Source organism: Stigmatopora argus, chromosome 15 (assembly GCF_051989625.1).
Source record: "Stigmatopora argus isolate UIUO_Sarg chromosome 15, RoL_Sarg_1.0, whole genome shotgun sequence".
Lineage (NCBI taxonomy): Eukaryota > Metazoa > Chordata > Actinopteri > Syngnathiformes > Syngnathidae > Stigmatopora > Stigmatopora argus.
In genome coordinates this window covers 4009375-4027217 of record NC_135401.1, presented here as the reverse complement: position 1 = coordinate 4027217, position 17843 = coordinate 4009375, and the positions used below count along the sequence as shown (strand labels likewise).

The 17843-nt window shown below is 37.4% G+C and overlaps 1 protein-coding gene across 3 annotated transcripts in view; it reads right to left on the bottom strand.

Moving 5' to 3' along the window:
* Nucleotides 1–17843, bottom strand: part of alk (ALK receptor tyrosine kinase) — a 193628-nt gene that overhangs the window by 82629 nt on the left and 93156 nt on the right. The window contains exons 1-3 of one of the 3 annotated variants that reach the window (XM_077621026.1): nt 8135–8298; nt 7179–7283; nt 4102–4263 (exon numbers count right to left, since the gene is read on the bottom strand). In XM_077621026.1, coding sequence (XP_077477152.1) covers nt 4102–4263; nt 7179–7191 — 175 coding nt within the window. In that variant the 5' untranslated portion in view covers nt 7192–7283; nt 8135–8298. Of the gene's footprint in view, nt 1–4101; nt 4264–7178; nt 7284–8134; nt 8299–17843 lie in introns of those variants that run through there. The other 2 variants (XM_077621023.1, XM_077621025.1) reach the window with 2 other exon arrangements.

The following is a 17843-nucleotide window of genomic DNA, read 5'->3' as shown; positions in this document are numbered from 1 at the left end:
AAAACTCTACTTGGGTATTCAGTGATTGATGATGGTATAAAGTTGCATCTCAAATGATGAAAAATCTTTCATGAATGTGTATAATTAGCCACAGACAATGAAATAAAATATTAGATTTAATCACTTGACATTCACTTTTGTCAATAATCGCAAGCTTCCCTTATATAACCCTCAATTACACATTATAGTAAGAATTGAGTCCACAATAAGTAGTTGGTTGGTCACCCCCCCCCCAAAAATGGACAGAACGGGATTTGTGACTAAACAGTAAACCACAAAAAATATATAAAAAATATATACATCTATATCTCCATAATTAGAATTAGCAAACGCGTACTTTGAGTCATGTTTAGGATCAATCTTCACAAAAAGGCCCTGAAAACAGGACGTATTTCTACAATACGTCGAGATTTCTCGCTCAAAAAATTGATTTTTTTTTTTAACTTGTCCGAATTTTCTGTCGAACGTTACGAGCCTTGCCTTCCACTTGGCCTTAGCCGAAATGAAAAGTGGGTAGAAGGAGTCTTGACATGCCCCCACCCGCTGCTCTGCATGCGGGTGGGTGTGCATTGCAGGCTGACTGATGTGTTTTCCAGCCGCCACCTCATCTCTCCAAACCATGGACACATTAGGATAGACGTCCAATCGCATTCCGCTGTGCTTCTAAAAGCACAAGCAGCTTGCACACAGTACAGAGTTCACAGCCTTCCATCACTGCTGGAATGGAAATATATCGCCGTCAATGGCAGCCACTAAGTTAAGACTTAAAAAAAGGACACCCCAATTAAAAATAAAATAAAAAATTAACCTAAAAACCTTCCTGTTCAGTTCTTCCCACTTTTATGGTACTAAACGTCCCCCAACAAGTATCCATGCTTGACCAAGCAAGTGTTTCAGACACTGACTCACTAATTATACTATAGAAACAAGCATTATCAAGTCTATGGGACCATTGCTTCCAATTTCTTTTGCATATCAGCATCAAAGTGTCTTTCCCTGGCCATTTCTTTCGAAATCCAAGTGGTCTTCGATAGAAGTCTCGGGCCGCCACATCCCATCTTCTCCTCAAATAAGCCTCCAGCCTCTTCCCTTCATCTCCCGGCACTTTTTACTCAGAGTTTGACAGTGTAGCTCATTATTTAAGATAATTTGATTATCTTTTTGGCTTTGAAATCACTTGTGTGCTCTTTTTTATTTATAGTTTTCTGCCTGTGTTGTCAGTGATATCGTCAATGTATGATGAACTAACCTGAGGACTACTGAGTTTCTCTTTGCAAGGTGAATACTTGGTAAAAACAAAAATTCCAAGGAATAAATTAATGTATAGTACAATTGTAAACTCCTAGGCAAAAATATCAAGAAGAAAAAAATCATTCTGAATGTGTTTGATTTGAAAAATAATGAATAATAACAAAATTGGAATTGGTTACTACATTGTGTTGATGTTTTTTTGTTTTTTGTTTTGTTTTTGAACGACATTATTGGTTCGCGGGCCGCTTTAACGTCAACTTGATTTCACGTGTTTCGGACCATTTTAGATTTGATATTTAGATTTTTTTAATGAATGGATTAAAAGAACTGGATTAAATGCCTTGAATATTCAGTTTTTTTTATAGATCTAAAACAATGTTTATTTCAGCTTTTTTATATATATTTTTAGATTTTACAAAATGATTTTTGAACTGAAAACACAGAAAAAATGATTAAAAAATTACAATTATTGATTTAAAAGGGGGAAAATCAGGAAAATTAATATACATCTATACTCTTCATTTTAATTTGAGCCTAAAACAGAAAGTCGGCACTCATGATTTACTTTCCCGGGCCACACAAAATGATGCGGCGGGCCAGATTTGGCCCCCGGGCCGCCACTTTGACACATGTGCTGTAAGTTATCATCCAGTATTTGTTTTAGGGCGTGTGGGCATTGGCTAACAGACCTAATCAGATTACTAAATTCTACACTGTCATATGTCACCAACATTGTTTTATTCCCCCTTAGAGAATATAACCTTAAATGGCGTGGGGTCTAAAAAGACTACCTAAAAAACAACAATGTTGCAACTGGATATTGTACTACGTTTACAAAGGGAAATTGTACAGCAATTTCAACTTCAAGTGCAATAATGGAATGCAATAACTTAAGCTTTGCTTGAATCGAAATAACAAAACCAACTGATTAAAGAGCCTGGCGGTAATATTTTTCCTACACCCATGTAAAAAAATAGGACTCAAAATGACACAAATTTGGTTGTCATAAAAAATAAAAAAACAATAATCGACCAAGGGTAGCGGCTACGCGACTGAAATAAAACATGACAAAGAACCAGAAGAACACAAGGTTAGACTGTGCATTACAAATGAGTCTTCGAAGAAATGTGTTGGTGATGCAGTACCCTCACGGATCAGAGGAGCCTTGAAAGCTCACTCATTGATGAAAAGAGAAAAGCAACCTTCGCTAATCCATACTGGATCATTAGCGGTGACTTATCTGGTGGGACGAGATTTCTGGGAAATGAAGGTTGAAAGAATTCAACTCTTGGGGCTGCGTAACTTTGAAAATGGCTTTTTGTTTCAGCCTTTCTCGGTGATTCGCAAAAATCTACAGACCTTTGTCTACGTTCTTCACCTACTAGAATACTTTCAAGAAACAAAAAGCCCCTTTGAAGAAAAGTTAATCATTTGTGCAACCAAATCAAGAAATGCGATGTCAAATAAAAATACGTAAGCTATTTCGATGAACAGTTTCCTACAGAAACAGATGCAGTTTTAGCTTTTCATACAAAATTCTCTTTTATGAAAATCTCTTTTATGACTCAATCAGTTTAAGAGTTGGATCTCAAACGAACTGTTTTGAGCTCTGACGTCTTCTATATGTGATGAGCAAAGTGAAGAAGGAAAATAAAAAAAAATGGCAATGGCATAAATCATCACCGTGAAGTTTGCATTCCTTTAATTTGCAAGTCCTAGTGAAAATGCACCGAGACAGCAGCTTGCCCACCTCAATTATTCAAAACATGCTAACTATATTGTGGTTAACCGAGAGCTTGGACATGATTATGTAAATATATTTCCTTTGTACTCTGTAATGCCGAGCCTCCAATCATGATCGGCTTGGAATCTTTTGAGATCACGCTGTAGAAATTTACAGTACAGTTTTATGGAAAAAGAAACATTCCATTCATATTCACTTGGACAGGTTATTGGATGGTTAAAGGGAAAAAAATAACGTGAAATTTAAGTGAGCAAAAAAAAATGGCGACGTTTCAATACAGATTTTGAGCAAAAAAACAATAATAATATTTTTTAGGAAAAGTATACTTCTCAAAAGTCATGGAAAGACAATAAGAAAAGCAGCAGACTTAGTCCTAAATAGATTCACTTGGTTTTTTTCTTTACCGTTTATTTGAAAAGGTCAGAGCTTAGCAAAGAGTGTTTAAAAAAATCCATTTAAAAAAAAAAGACTTGAGATGAACTGTTTAACCATGATTTTAGTTTTCAAGTTTGTAAATTGTAATTCATCCATATGGTCTCAGACATATGTTAATTTATTCGCTGCTATTGACAACATTAGATATTTTTTTCATTTGCTGCTAACCCTCCCAGTTAAAATGGATCGGACGTCTACTAGTGATGAAGTCATTTGAATTCACATCAGAAAGATGAAAATACAACGCTTGTGAACAAACGCCAGTTAAGTGCAACCTTTGAGAGAATTTTGAGAATACCAACGGCATTGTGAACATACCCAATCTTGTCATGGCTGCAAGTGGTGTAATCTAAACCTGACGCGCCTTCCAACATCACTGATTAGGATGAAATAGCAAAAAAAAATTCTCATCTTCCATGGTACCAAAGTAAATGGCTGTTGAAAATGTGGAGAATATTGATTTTTATTTTCATGCTAGCAATCTAGCAAAAATACATTCGCATTATTCACAGCGAACATAACATGCAGGATGTAATATTTATTATATATATTTATTTAGTTTTTTGAAAACATTGCTTAGTGTGTGAGTGAAGTTTTCTGGGTGCAGGAAATAGGAAATTTGTGAAAAAAGGGGGAAAACTCTTCTGTGATGGGAATGTGGGGTGTTATACCTTCATTCTTACCTTCCTCCCATCCTTGGGGACTCCTTGCATTTTGTGTGGTCTTTTGGTTGTGCTCTTCCTTCGTTTCCCCCGTCGCCACGATGATCCACGTAAACTCAGGGGCGCCACCCATATCCTGGTCGCATGGTTTGCTTCTGTCGCAGATAGGATCTATGAAAATTATGCAAAGTATAATAGTTGTAGTTAAAGCTTGACAATTATTGAAAAATATTATGAATTGCCATAGATACTAAGGGTGGAGGCCTCTGGGTACGATGCAAGATACATGATAAATTATCCATAGGTGGGTCAAGAAATCATTTTACATTTGAATTTCATTGATTTTATCCCATTTGGACTGGGAGAATCTCTCCCACTTCAAACGGAGTGGACATCTATGGCCGTCAGTGGCAACCAGTGAAGTGGTTCGAAATCAACACAAAAGCGATCCACAAATGCCTCAAAATAAACAGAAAGTGATCTATATAGCCATAAAACTGGAAATATTGCTCGAATTCAGCACCATGGACAGCGCTAGATATATTGTCATAGCCCTAATAGTCAGATAATCATTTTACATTTGAATTTCATTGATTTTATCACTAGACTCCCAATCCATTTGGACTGGGAGAATCTGTCCCACTTCAAACGGAGTGGACATCTATGGCCGTCAGTGGCAACCAGTGAAGTGGTTCGAAATCAACACAAAAGCAATTTACAAATGCCTAAAAATAAACAGAAAGTGACCTATATAGCCATAAAATTGGAACGATTGCTCGAATTCAGCACCACGGACAGCGCTAGATATATTGTCACAGTCCTAATAGACACTTAAAACCCAGATCCCTGCGCCTCAAGCGTTATGGGATGTATGCAAAGTCTCTCAATTGATAGTGGATAGCTGCGTCGCAGTCCATCTTGACAGATTCCTTGACGTCCAATCATAGGCTGTCATTTAGACTGACAATCACAAACTGCCTGCCGCACTCAGACACCCCTTATACGGCTTTGTCGGTGGTACAATAATTTACTCATTACAATTCTGATGCAATTATGCTGTCATGGCAACTGAGTTTCTTGCTCTTCTCCCGGAATTGTGGATTATAACAACCAGCATCGCCTAACCTGCCATACACGGAACAAAAAGCAAACTCAACAGACTTTCAAAAGACTTTCAACAAAGATGATTTGATTTGATCAATTACTATAAGTAATAAAAAAAGTCTGTCCTTTCCACTTTCAAAGTTCCCTTGTTTATTAGTTTGCATGTCCATATATTAAACCAGGCAAGGCTAACAATTCAGACAGCGCAGAAGAACAATTTGCGGTTGCTGATCACACTAATGAGTGTATCATAATTAGCACATGGCTAGAGTGAGAGTTAATTTAACAGGAGACTAACCAAATGTCAAACAAACTGCATTAATATTGAAATATAGGGAACGGTGCCCAATACATGGCTGCAAGTTCTTGTTTTAATCACGTTTGGAACTTTATAAAAACATTGCGGAAGTGTAAGATGGCCATTTTTAAACAGTTATACGTAGTTTTTCGTACTCGCTGCACTTGATAGTGACTAATAAATTGTGTTGGAACAATTCAGCCAGCTATCTCAGTGTGATTCAATTAAACCCTAATATGTCTTTATGCCCTGCCTGTAAAGGATTCATATTAATAATGTAATATTTGGTCATTTACGAGTTACTGCTAAAGCTATATGTGGTAATTGCTGCTGATTCGCACAGAATAAGATAATACTGAAAATTTGTTTATTTCAGTGACACTGCAGCTGCCAAGGGGAGTCTTTTTGCATCTTTTATTTACAGAAACAGCGGCCCAAGGAGCTCCGGCCAAAGGGTTACGTCAGAGCTTCTCAGTGTAATCTGATATGAGGCAGGCTGCATTTGATTATCCCCCCCCCCCCCCCCCAAACCCCCGACACCCCCCAAAATCTTTCAAGACTGCCATCAAAATCTCCACCAAAGCATTTACCGCTAAGGACGGATTTGACGATGGCCGAGAAGTTTCAGGCAAAATGCCTAGTTTAAACACTTTACCAAAAGAAAAAGCACAAATGCAAATTGTCACAACATGAAGGCAATTTGAAACACTTTGCAAAAGAAGAAAAAAATAGAAAAGGATGACCTGGAAGTAGACCAAATTCCATAGAGGCAAATATAAAGGTCTGACTACAACTCCCACCTTATAAACTCTTTTACAGTAGGTGGCAGTATGTGCCTAATAGTTGCTAGCAATCCACCATTGAACAAAAGAATAAGAGCTGATGCGTAAATGTAACATTACCTTGCCATATGTGCAAAACTTTAAAAAATGAAATATTTCATAGTGACTGATCCCCATAGAATCTGTGTTTTGTTTAATCTTTGTGTATTATTTGTTCTTGAATAAAATTAAATAAATTTCCTGATCTTGGAAACACGTTTGAGAAATTCTGCACAAATTTACAATTTTATTTAAATCGCTGACGTGTGTCAGCTCTTTGCATTTGTGCTGTAGGGATTTGTGACAAAAGTATTTGCAATCAGATTATGCTTTATTTTTTTTAATTTTTCAAAGTGTTTGAAATTGGCCTACGTCTCATGTCAATTTGCATTCCTGCTTTTTTCTTTTAGCAAAGCGCTTGGACCGTATCATACAGAAAGACACACAAGCGGTAGAAAATAATTGACGTGGCTAGAAAAGAAACCACATTCACAAACACACACAGTTTGGTACACACGTAATATTACCTACCGCATGTTGTGTTTGGCAAAATATAGAATGTACTTTTTTATCCAAATCTTTAATTCAGCAATTAGAGACGTTTTTCAACATGTTGTTGCTGTTTTTAAACTCATTAGTGGTTATGTTTTTTCATATAGATTAGAAAAAGGCTTATTGTCGTTGTATTTTAACTCCATCTGTGACGACGTGAAAGGAGAGGGCAGGTAAGGCAGAGATGTTTATTTGTTGTGATGGAGCGCTGAAGTGGTGTATCACAGTCTTTTGCTTGCATAGGACGTTGGAGGACAGAGGCGGCGGAAGCTGTCCGTCATGCTGAACAAGGTTAACAATATCCAACTCACCTGACATGGGCATCCAGTTGGTGGGAAAGCTAAGATCATCCTCAGCTACCCAGGAAAAACTCCAGTAGCCTTTTGGAATGCCACTTCTATCCACCAATGACTCGCCTATAAAAAACAAAAACAAGCAAACATACCACTATGAGGAAAGAAAAATATATAACAAATTGCATCAGACAAAAATGAGATTTGTCATCTTTCATCATATATTGTAGCGTTTACAAGGACAAGGACAAAGACACCTTTGTTAGAGTTTTCAATGGTTTATTTTCCAACCTACTGTAAACTGTAGGTGACACAAAAAAAAAAACAATAATAACAACCACAATTCCGGATTTGTGTTGCAATCACATTTAATATTGCGTTAAAAATGAATTTTAAAAATTGCACATTGTAAAACAGTTATGCGCACACTAAAAATACATTTTTAGATGTGTTTTGTTGATGTGACACAGTAATTAGTAATGTTTTCATAAGGAAAATCTTGGGCCAAAGTTGACAGGTATGAGGATGTCAAAATGAACTAATTGTTGTGAGTTGATGAATATCCCAATGTGTGTACCCTCTGCCTCAAGCGCCCCACTTTTCTACCATTATTTGCCCAGCTAATCTTCCTCCCAAATTCATGGATAATTAGTACACAGTCACAGTCCAATACACCACAGCCAAACAAGCCGACTAGTCAATCAGTTTAACAGAGCCTTAAAGAGGGGATTGATTGTAAACATCCCCTTCTACGGTCCAGAAAAGAGCTGAAACACTTTAGGCAAAGTTCTCTTTCTCCTAGTTGTGAAACCTGGGGCCATAGTGGATCAAATGGCAATTATTTTTTGGTAATCTGAAACAATTGTTTGTTAAGGAAGAGTGAACTGCCCTCTTTCCAGCATGCTGCCAATTTGGAACATCTCTTTTTGGAGTAAACTTCAATATTCAATGTTGTAGCATCATTATTTACTTACCAGTTGTCGATCAGTATTTCAAATGATGATTATTCATTATAAAAGCCACATTTTTAGGGCATTTTAGACACTAAAAGTCTCTATGCATGAGACTATCAACTAGCAAAATGGCATCAGCTTACAAATTGATTAGATAAGAAGCAGGTGTGGTGCAGGAAACTCCGCCTAGCACCACACCCATCTTGGCTCTGCAATACAAAAAAAAAAGCAGCACCAGAATATCAAGAGAACAGACAGAGATACAAATATTCTTATACTAATGTGCACATAAATAATAAGTTCCAAACAAAAAACAAATTGAAGCTTTAACAGATGGTTCTAATTGATTAATTTAGCCGCTTATCCCCAGGTTGAGATAACTCTGAGCAATAGTACACTACACAGTATATGGTTTGCCAGCCAAATAGTGTTAACTTATCCTATATTGGATATATGAAAATATTTCTTACTATTTATTATATTGATTATTTATTTATTATTAATTTATTTATTATTATTATGATTATTTATTGAGTATTTATTTGTCCATTTGTTTTTTTGTTGTTATTTGTGCACTTCCTCACTTATGTTATTGACTAATTTTTATTCATTTCATTCATTCATTTTCTCAACCACTTTAATCTCATTAAGGTCGCAGGGGGTGCTGGAGCCTATCTCACGGCCAGAGGGGGCACAAGGACACGGTTTAGGAGTCTCCAATCAGCCTACCTTTTTGGAATGTGGGAGAAAACCAGAGTACCTGGAGGAAACCCACATAGCCCAGGGGAGAACATGCAAACTCCACACAGGTGGACCGACCTGGATTTGAACCCAAAACCCCAGAGCTGTGAGGCCGACACGCTAACCACTTATCCACCAGGCCGCCAATACTTATGTTGACTACATATTTATTAATTTACTTATTGATTATTTATTTGTCAGTTTGTTTGTTGTTGTTATTTGTGCACTTGGTGAAGCTTTAAATCTCATTATACTTGTATAATGACAATAAAAGCATTCAATTCAATTCAACGCACATACAAAGTAGACATGCACAAACAAGCCTTTCTTATTTGGCGAATTGCTCCTCTTCTCTAGCAGATCATCAATTTATTCGGTGAAAATGTGTGGTGATATGTATGATCATGGTATGGGGTAAACAAAAAAGGGAACATACCCTGCACAAAAGTAAGACAAAGCTTTCAGTCGGTTTTGTTTGAGTGGTGCAGTGATCCAAAAATAACAGCAATTACCCATTGAAAGAAAGCAGGCGGGACTGTTGGTGACGGGATGGCGTATTTTATATTATTTACGCACCCACCCGGCAATCCTACCCCACTTACCACAGGAGATTGCTAAGCAGTTACTCTAGCTAAAGAGAAATGTTTGAAAATGACACATCACAGCTAAGCAGTGATGTGGAGTAATTAGAGGAAAGTGAAATGGAAAAAAGCGGCCCGCATTTCACCCTCTTGGATACTCGTACACATTGGCTTCCTGCAAATACCAGTCTTTTTTTTTAAATTTACCTTGGGATACGTGCATTACACTGCGGAAATGAATGGATCACTTGTCTGATCCGGATAATTTTTGTTTGCATGAACTCTATCTTGGAGACAAGTGGGGCACTTTGTATGTGCGTTGAATTGAATGCTTTTATTGTCATTATACAAGTATAATGAGATTTAAAGCTTCACCACTAAGTGCACAAATAATAACAACAACAAACAAACTGACAAATGAATAATTAATAAATTAATAAATTAATATGTAGTCAACATAATAAGTATTGATGGCCTGGTGGTTAAGTGGTTAGAGTGTCGGCCTCACAGCTCTGGGGTTCTGGGTTCAAATCCAGGTCGGTCCACCTGTGTGGAGTTTGCATGTTCTCCCCTGGGCTCCGTGGGTTTCTTCCAGGTACTCTGGTTTTATCCCACATTCCAAAAAGCTAGGCTGATTGGAGACTCTAAACTGTCTCCTTGTTCCCCCTCCGGCCGTGAGATAGGCTCCAGCACCCCCCACGACTCTAATGAGGATAAAGCGGTTCAGAAAATTCAATTTGTGTTGAAATGTAGGGCGCAGATCATAAAGCCAAGAGTGCTGCCTGTAAAACTTGACTTTAGAAATACTAAATCTGTAATTGACACAATGAATTTCGGAAAAGATTTCATCCTGCAGAGAGTTCCTTTCATAACAAGTCAGAGGCGAAGGATCTGATTTTCTAAGAAGCACACATACATTCTTTAAAAAATGTTCAATCAATGGAAGCTTCGTTCAGCAGCTGTTCTTGCAAAGTTTTTTTTATATTTTTGTCATTACCCAGACGCTGCAATTGGTTTTCACAGCATAGACTAACACAACAGCTCAGTTCAACAGCAAACCTTGACATAGCACCCCACCAATGCCTTGAAGGCAACATTTAAAGACACGGCGTTTGTTTATTTGTCATCTGTAAAAACATCGGCAAGGCAACCTCAGAATGAATAAGCTGAGAAATGAGCGAGTATGAAAAACATTATCGAGGACAGGACGAAGCGACGCTGCATGATAATGAAGACGTCAACCGGTCTTCAGTGGTGCTCATTAAAGAAAATGATTTCATTTTCAGTATAAGCATAAAATATGAGCCCTAAAGAAAGCGGCCTGTCAGGAATTCACTAAAGACACGTAATGTGGCTAATCCACAGATGGTGATTTTTTTTTTGTTATCTGTCTAATTTGCAACGCTGCATAAAAAGTTTGTGACCACGGGGTTTCCTTATTTAATGGCAAAAGAACTCATTTATTGAATTATATAGGGGATTTCTACCATGTCCTGGGGCAATTTATGCCTTTGCCAATGAGAGGGAGCATTGTTCCTAGAAAAAAAGACTATTTATTTCACTTAAGGACATTGATCCTCAAATAGAAGTTAATCGTGTGGTAATAATAAGGTTAAATTGAACTATCATGAGTTTTTACATACTAATTAAATCCTCAAATCTTGTCAAAGAGTACTCTAAAATAAATGATCATGACTGGAAGCTTTTGGAAGATTTAATTTCCTTAATTTGTGACTTCTAATAGGCGTTTTTTTGACTATTATATATAAAATACAGTTTAGAGTTTCAAGTGCAAACATGAGTCCAGAATGGGATATAAATTAAGCAAAATTGCTCCTTATTGTCTGCCTATACACACCATTTTAACCTTTTTTTATTTGTAAATGTGCCTTTTTCAAGTGTGCACAAGTGACCTTTCTACAATTATATTGTGAAAAACATTTATACTGAAAAGCAGCAAGAAAATAATGCTGTGGATTCCTTCTTTAATCTTCAAAGCACAGCAAATTCAACACTGAGCTGAGATGAGTGTCGGAGAGATAAGTGTAAAATCACCTTGCTCAAGGGTATGGCCTGGACAGATCAATATCGGTAAGAATTGATGTCCGACTGTGACTATATGTCCCTATGTTGTGGTGTTTCAGTGGAGATGAACAGCTATACCCATTCTAGGCTTTCCAAGATGAAATCTAGAGTAAAAGGATATGTTACAGAATGTACATCCAATTACAAAGAGTTTTTCCACCGATAGCTAATAGAGTATCTTTGCTAATCCATCCCATTAGTTGCATATTTATGTTACGATGAATTTAATTTGTTACCTTTAACATTTAAATACCTGAAAATTAACTTAATTGCCAGCTTGTTCTTGCAAGTTCTTCCCAATTAATTTTATTCCGAATTAAATCTGTTCCAAGAAACAGGTTTTGTTTGTCTCAAGTGTTTGTGTTGATGTGCTACCCCTCCCTGGAGAGTCATTAAAATGCATAGTTAAACACACATCATTAGATGAAACAGAAAAAGGAAAAAGGAAAACAAAACAGACCGAGTCGAAAATGCACGAGACCTACTCTCTTTACAGAATAAAATTATTATACCGGTTTAATGAAATTATTATACCAGCACAATTGCGACCTTAATGAGGGCAAGCGGTGGAGGAAATGGATGAAAATAATTCCCATTTGGATTTTTCTATTTCTTTGGAAACAAATTGTTTAAACTTGATATTTAACTGAATGATGAATAGAATAGCAACTTGAAGCAAATTTATGCAGCATATTTGAAATATTTCAGTGTAGTTTTGGTTTTGAGAATTAATATGGGTGTATAGATCGTTATTGAGCCATCTTATTATTATTACTATTTTTACCAATGGATTTATGGGACAGTTTAAAAGCTATCTGGGGAATGAAAGAATTTAAAGTTGACTTGAGAGCAATGTTCCCTCTAAGCTGCGCGAGTGCACAATTGCGCACTACTCTCGTCTTCTCTGCGCACAGCAAATCATATGGAGCGCACAAAATAAAATCCCATTTTTTTAAGAATTTTTTTTAGCTGTGAGGCCGACGCGCGAACCACTCACCACCGGGCCGCCGATTCATATATATATTAATCATTACATTTTATTATTACTAAATCATTTATGTGTAGTAGACATGCACCTGCTTATGGCAGGTGTGATACTGGTGTGTGCCCATAGCGAGCAATGATGATGTTGCTCACACCAGTAATCAGTGTGCTCAGATTAGAAGGGAAATTAGAGGGAACATTGCTTGAGAGTCAGTGTTTCAAAATAATTCTCAGGATAAGACCAAAATTTGACGCCAAAGACTCCAATAAGAAATAAAGAGCTCAAATAGGATGCGAAAGACGCCAATCAGTGAGGTGGCCCGGTGACGGATGAATTATGAGTTTTCAAATCAGCTGAATAACATGCTGAGCGATAAACCCTGCTCGACTTTTCAAACTGCGGCTGCTTTTTCTTTTGCACGTGGATTACTTTTCGCTCCTAGCATGGTGTGACAAGTCTATTTTTTTTTTTTTTACTTCTGGATGTGGGTGTCACTTTGTAGCCATTATATACAGAAAATTAAAACGGCAGCCTAAACAGCCACAGAAAAAAATCGGATTTGTGCATTAACATCTACTTTGTAAATGTAGCCTACATTTCAACTGCAGAACGCCAAGCGACAATCAATATCCAGCAGTACACATTTAAATCCGACATTACTTATCTGTTGACATGTTTTCACATGTTGCCTTTATTGATAGAATATAAATCCTTTATTTGTCACTATTTGAGCAAAAAGAGTGAGTATCTCTACGACTTAATTTAATAGATTCAGATATGACTGGGTTCATCTCACGATTGATTAATTCCAAGGCCTCCAGAATCAATATTCCTTGACTTAATACATTTTTTTCTCACTATCCCAAACAGTCATGTCTCTATTGTGCATATCAAAAATATTGGCAAAAACATCGCATCGTAATCAAGATTATAGCAACGCATCTCACTCTATCCTTAATCCATCTAGAATGCCTTTAGATGCTGGTAAAATTGATACCTACATCCGTGATCAAATTGGCTCATTTCTTTTTGGTATGATAATTATATATATTAAAATATTCACAGGGGTAGTAATTTATCATCCCATATATCGCCTGGTAAAATTTGTTATGGTGGCAAACCTAGGTCCAATCCAAAGCTAAAAGTGTTTGACCGCTACACCAAGCCAATAGAAGGGGCCGCAAATTGAAAGCGGGCAATCACGGACACGGCAGTCTATTTTGTGTCTGACACCCATGAGGCCAAATGGTCCAAATGAAGTGGGGCGCAAGTGAAATAATAATCAGAGTGGTTGTCCCTCTCCTTCCTATATATCTGATACAGGCCAGTCCAATAGTGGAGACTATAAAATGAAGTACCTATGACCTGACTTGAGCATTTTACGCATGCAGTAATTCCATCTACAAAGTACCCGAGAGAAAGCAATTCCCCATTGAGAGCCTCATGTCCATAGATTCCCACATTTTCCTGCCTCATCCCGGAGACTGACATTTCTAAAGTCCCTGCCTCAACAGGAGCCCATTTCACCTAACTAAAGGGCATTGAAGGTTGAGTCATATAATTCCACATTTGTCTTAGAAACTGAGGGAGATGGCTATGAATCAATTTAACAACCCTAGGTGCGCATGACCCATTGTTGCTGCAGCTGTTCTAATGCCTTGTCATTCTCTCCACACTAAATACCACTGCACGGCTTCCATTTTACCGAGACGGCCCGCTTGCTCCGAGGGGTTGGAAATGACATCCGGCCACATGGTAATGATAACATTTGGAACTCAGTGCACGGGTAAGGTGGATAAGGGACTATCAAGTTTGGAAGTCATTGCAAGTCAGCCACTGGTGGTTGGAAAAAAGGTGAAATAGTCTTCATGTTCAATGCCTGCCAACTGAATATAACAAATTGAAGAACTTTTCCTGAAGCACAAAACGTGTTTTTGGGGGGGGGAATGTGATGATGATGTGGTATAAATTTTGGGTGCATGTTTGCATGGGCAATGGATGGAGTAAGATGTTCTGTGGCAAGCTGGCATTTATCCATCAAATAGTGATAGACATCCCACCTTAGTGACACATCAAACCACAGCAAAGCTGTAGACCACACCACAGGCCTTTCCTTTAACCTGATTCAATTACCAGATTGAACGGGGGATAAATGGAGAGCTCCAGAGAAAGATTGAACTTCAAATAGCGTGGATCAAAAAAGAGCCAGAGTTGGGCCGTGGAATCAAAAAGGTGTCCTGAGGATTCTTTGCGAATTAATAAAATGAAGCAAATAATTAAAGAAAATAAAGGGTTGATTTGAGCTCTGAGTGTGAAAATTAGCAGGCGCTCATAAAGAGATTATAATAACATTTCATTGGTGGGTCAGAAGTGAGAAGCTACTGAATGGTTGTAGCCAATTAGTGTAGTGAATTGTCAAACACAGACGTGAACATAAATTAGCGCCTCAAAAAAACTCATTGCAGTTACGTTTAGTTTTACATTGAGGAACCTTTTACACAAACACGATAATGGATGAAAACCATACCTGTCAACCTCTGCCGATAACTGCCCTTATAAATGATTATGATTCCCCTTACAAACCCCCAAAAAAACTTACAAACACCGTACGAGTCGTACGGTGTTTGTAAGTTTTTTGGGGGGTTTGTAAGGGGAATCATAATCATTTATAAGGGCAGTTATCGGCAGAGGTTGACAGGTATGAAAACGCAAAAATTTTTTTCCAGAAAACCCTATGGTTTACAAAATGTTGTATCATAATAATAAAAGCATTGCCAAGCTTTGCTAATTTTCTTTAATCTGCGGAAATTGGAATTATGTCACCAGAAGAATTTAAGTCATTTGCACGCCTAATCAATATTCGGAATTTGTTAAAGATGAAAGAAAACTACAAATGGTATCTCGAATTTTTGATTTTCCTGTCCCCCTCCTGCTCATATTCAAGAACTACAACAAAAGTGCGTGAACACTAAAACAAACAACACAACACAAAGTATGAGTCATACTGTCCTGCAGGGCAACACATAACAGTCATTCCTTTGTGAATTAACATTTAGCTCCGTATTTATTGAAGCGTTTTCAATTGCCATCTCCCTCTCCCATTGGAGGGCCCACTGGTCTTTCTCAGCAGGAAGTAAAATACGGTTCAACCTTTGGGATTCCAATGATTCTCTAAGGCCAGGTTGCCATTGAATGTGAAGCGAGGACAGATTCAAAATCCGCAAAGAGTCAGAAGGTGAAATGTTCCTGCTGCCCTTCTTACCAGCCTCGACAATCTGACGTGCCAAACAAATTGCTCCAGGCAGATGTCTCTTAGTCTGCCTACTGAGCATTAAGTGTTGTGCAATGCTGCCATTAGCAGGATTCAATGGCCACCACTTCTGTCGTTCAGTTTGGAATGCGAGCAACTCCACTCAGCAGTAAAGATGCTGGATCACCTAATTAGCAAAGAGACACTAAACAACACCTTTTTTTCACCGCTGTTTGTGTTATTTTTCATATATTTTACACCTGAGTCATGCTTCCACTTCTGGCTTGACCATTTTGTGATCTTTCCAACTCCACGTCATTAATTAAACTTTGAAGTGGATGACCAGGGTCAGACATTTTTGGCTTCATGTCTGCCATTTGTCCAATTTACGGAGAACTTATGACTCACTCTTCTGCTGCAGTCAGACGATGACAACGATGCTCTTTGTTCCAACACAAGGGTGTCAGACAACTAGGGTTGGTTCGTGGGCCGCTTTAACGTCAACTTGATTTCACGTGGGCTGGACCATTTTAGATATAATATTTAGATTTTTTTTTTTAATAAATGGATTTAAAGGACTGGATTAAAAGCCCTGAATATTCAGTTTTTTATAGATCTAAAACAATGTTTATTTTAGCTTTTTTTGTATATTTTTAGATTTTACAAAATGATTTTTGAACTAAACACACAGAAAAAAATTATTAAAAAATTACAATTATTGATTTAAAAAGGGGGGAAATCAGGAAATTTAATATACATCTATACTCTTCATTTTAATTTGATCCTAAAACAGAAAGTCGGCACTCATCATTTACTTTCCCGGGCCACACAAAATGATGCGGCAGGCCAGATTTGGCCCCCGGGCCGCCATTTTGACACGTGTTCTAACATATTGGAAAAAATGACTTGGATCCAAATTCATTTCAAATACAGTCTAGTCCACTTCAACACAAATTAGCTTCCATTTTCAAATTTTCAAAAATGCCAACATATGCATTGCAATTCCTGTCAATATTATCTTGCCAATATTTTATTACCTACTAGCATCGCAATAGCCTTGGAAATGGAGCGAGACAAGACGCCGTCCTATGATTTATTTCTCACGGACTACTGCACATACCTGAAATGAATAAAAAAAAATAAAAACGATGTATTCACCCAATTCCAGGTAGTTATTATCATACTCCAAAGAAGTTTACCTTTCCAAATGGTACTGTGGTATACAAAGTACCCAGGAGGAAATGAATTATATTTGGCTGTTCTGAGCCGAGTCTAGTACATTTGCTGATGCATTTAAAGAGAATTCAAGATGGCCTTGACAAATGACATTCCATTAACTGCTCCGAGACTCAACAACATCCTCTTTGAACACTTCTTTTGCCTGCATGGGTTCCCCCTGTTCTACATTTTATTTCAATATATTTTCTCCCACCTCATCTCAAGTCTACTTTTTTTTTGCATTTGTATCCATCCCCTCTTGTCCTTCTCCCAGAATCATATCTCCTCCTCCATCCCATTTTTTTCTTTATTTTTTTATCTCTCGATAGCAACCATCATCCACATTTCCAATGTCCCTCGCACTCTTCTCATTCCATTGACCTTTTCATCTTCAACTCAACCTTCATCCCCATTTAGCTGTTAACAGTATGGGAGTTCTTTTCTTCGAAGAATGTTTAAGAGTGATGTCTTGAATTGAGATGGCTTTCAGCATCAATGGGTTGCCATATTTCTTATGTTTGAAGAGTTTCTGAGTCAAAGGGAGTGGGAAAAAACTAAAAACGATTAAAAAAATCATAAAATTGTCATTTAAATAGACAAGTCTTCTCTTAAAAAATGACTTCATGTCAAATTCAATTGGACTTGAGATATTTAATTTTTTTATTAAATTGATTTATTCATCGTAGCGTCTATCCTCACGTCTAGAAAGGGTGCTGGAGCCTATCTGAGTGAACCATGTACACCAATCACAGATGTTAAAAAAAATAGTTTTATTTAGTCAGTCACAACAATTAACGCTAATGTTCTCCTACCACATTATGCCGAAGGTCCAATGTCAACATGTTAAATTATTCATATTAATGAAACTGT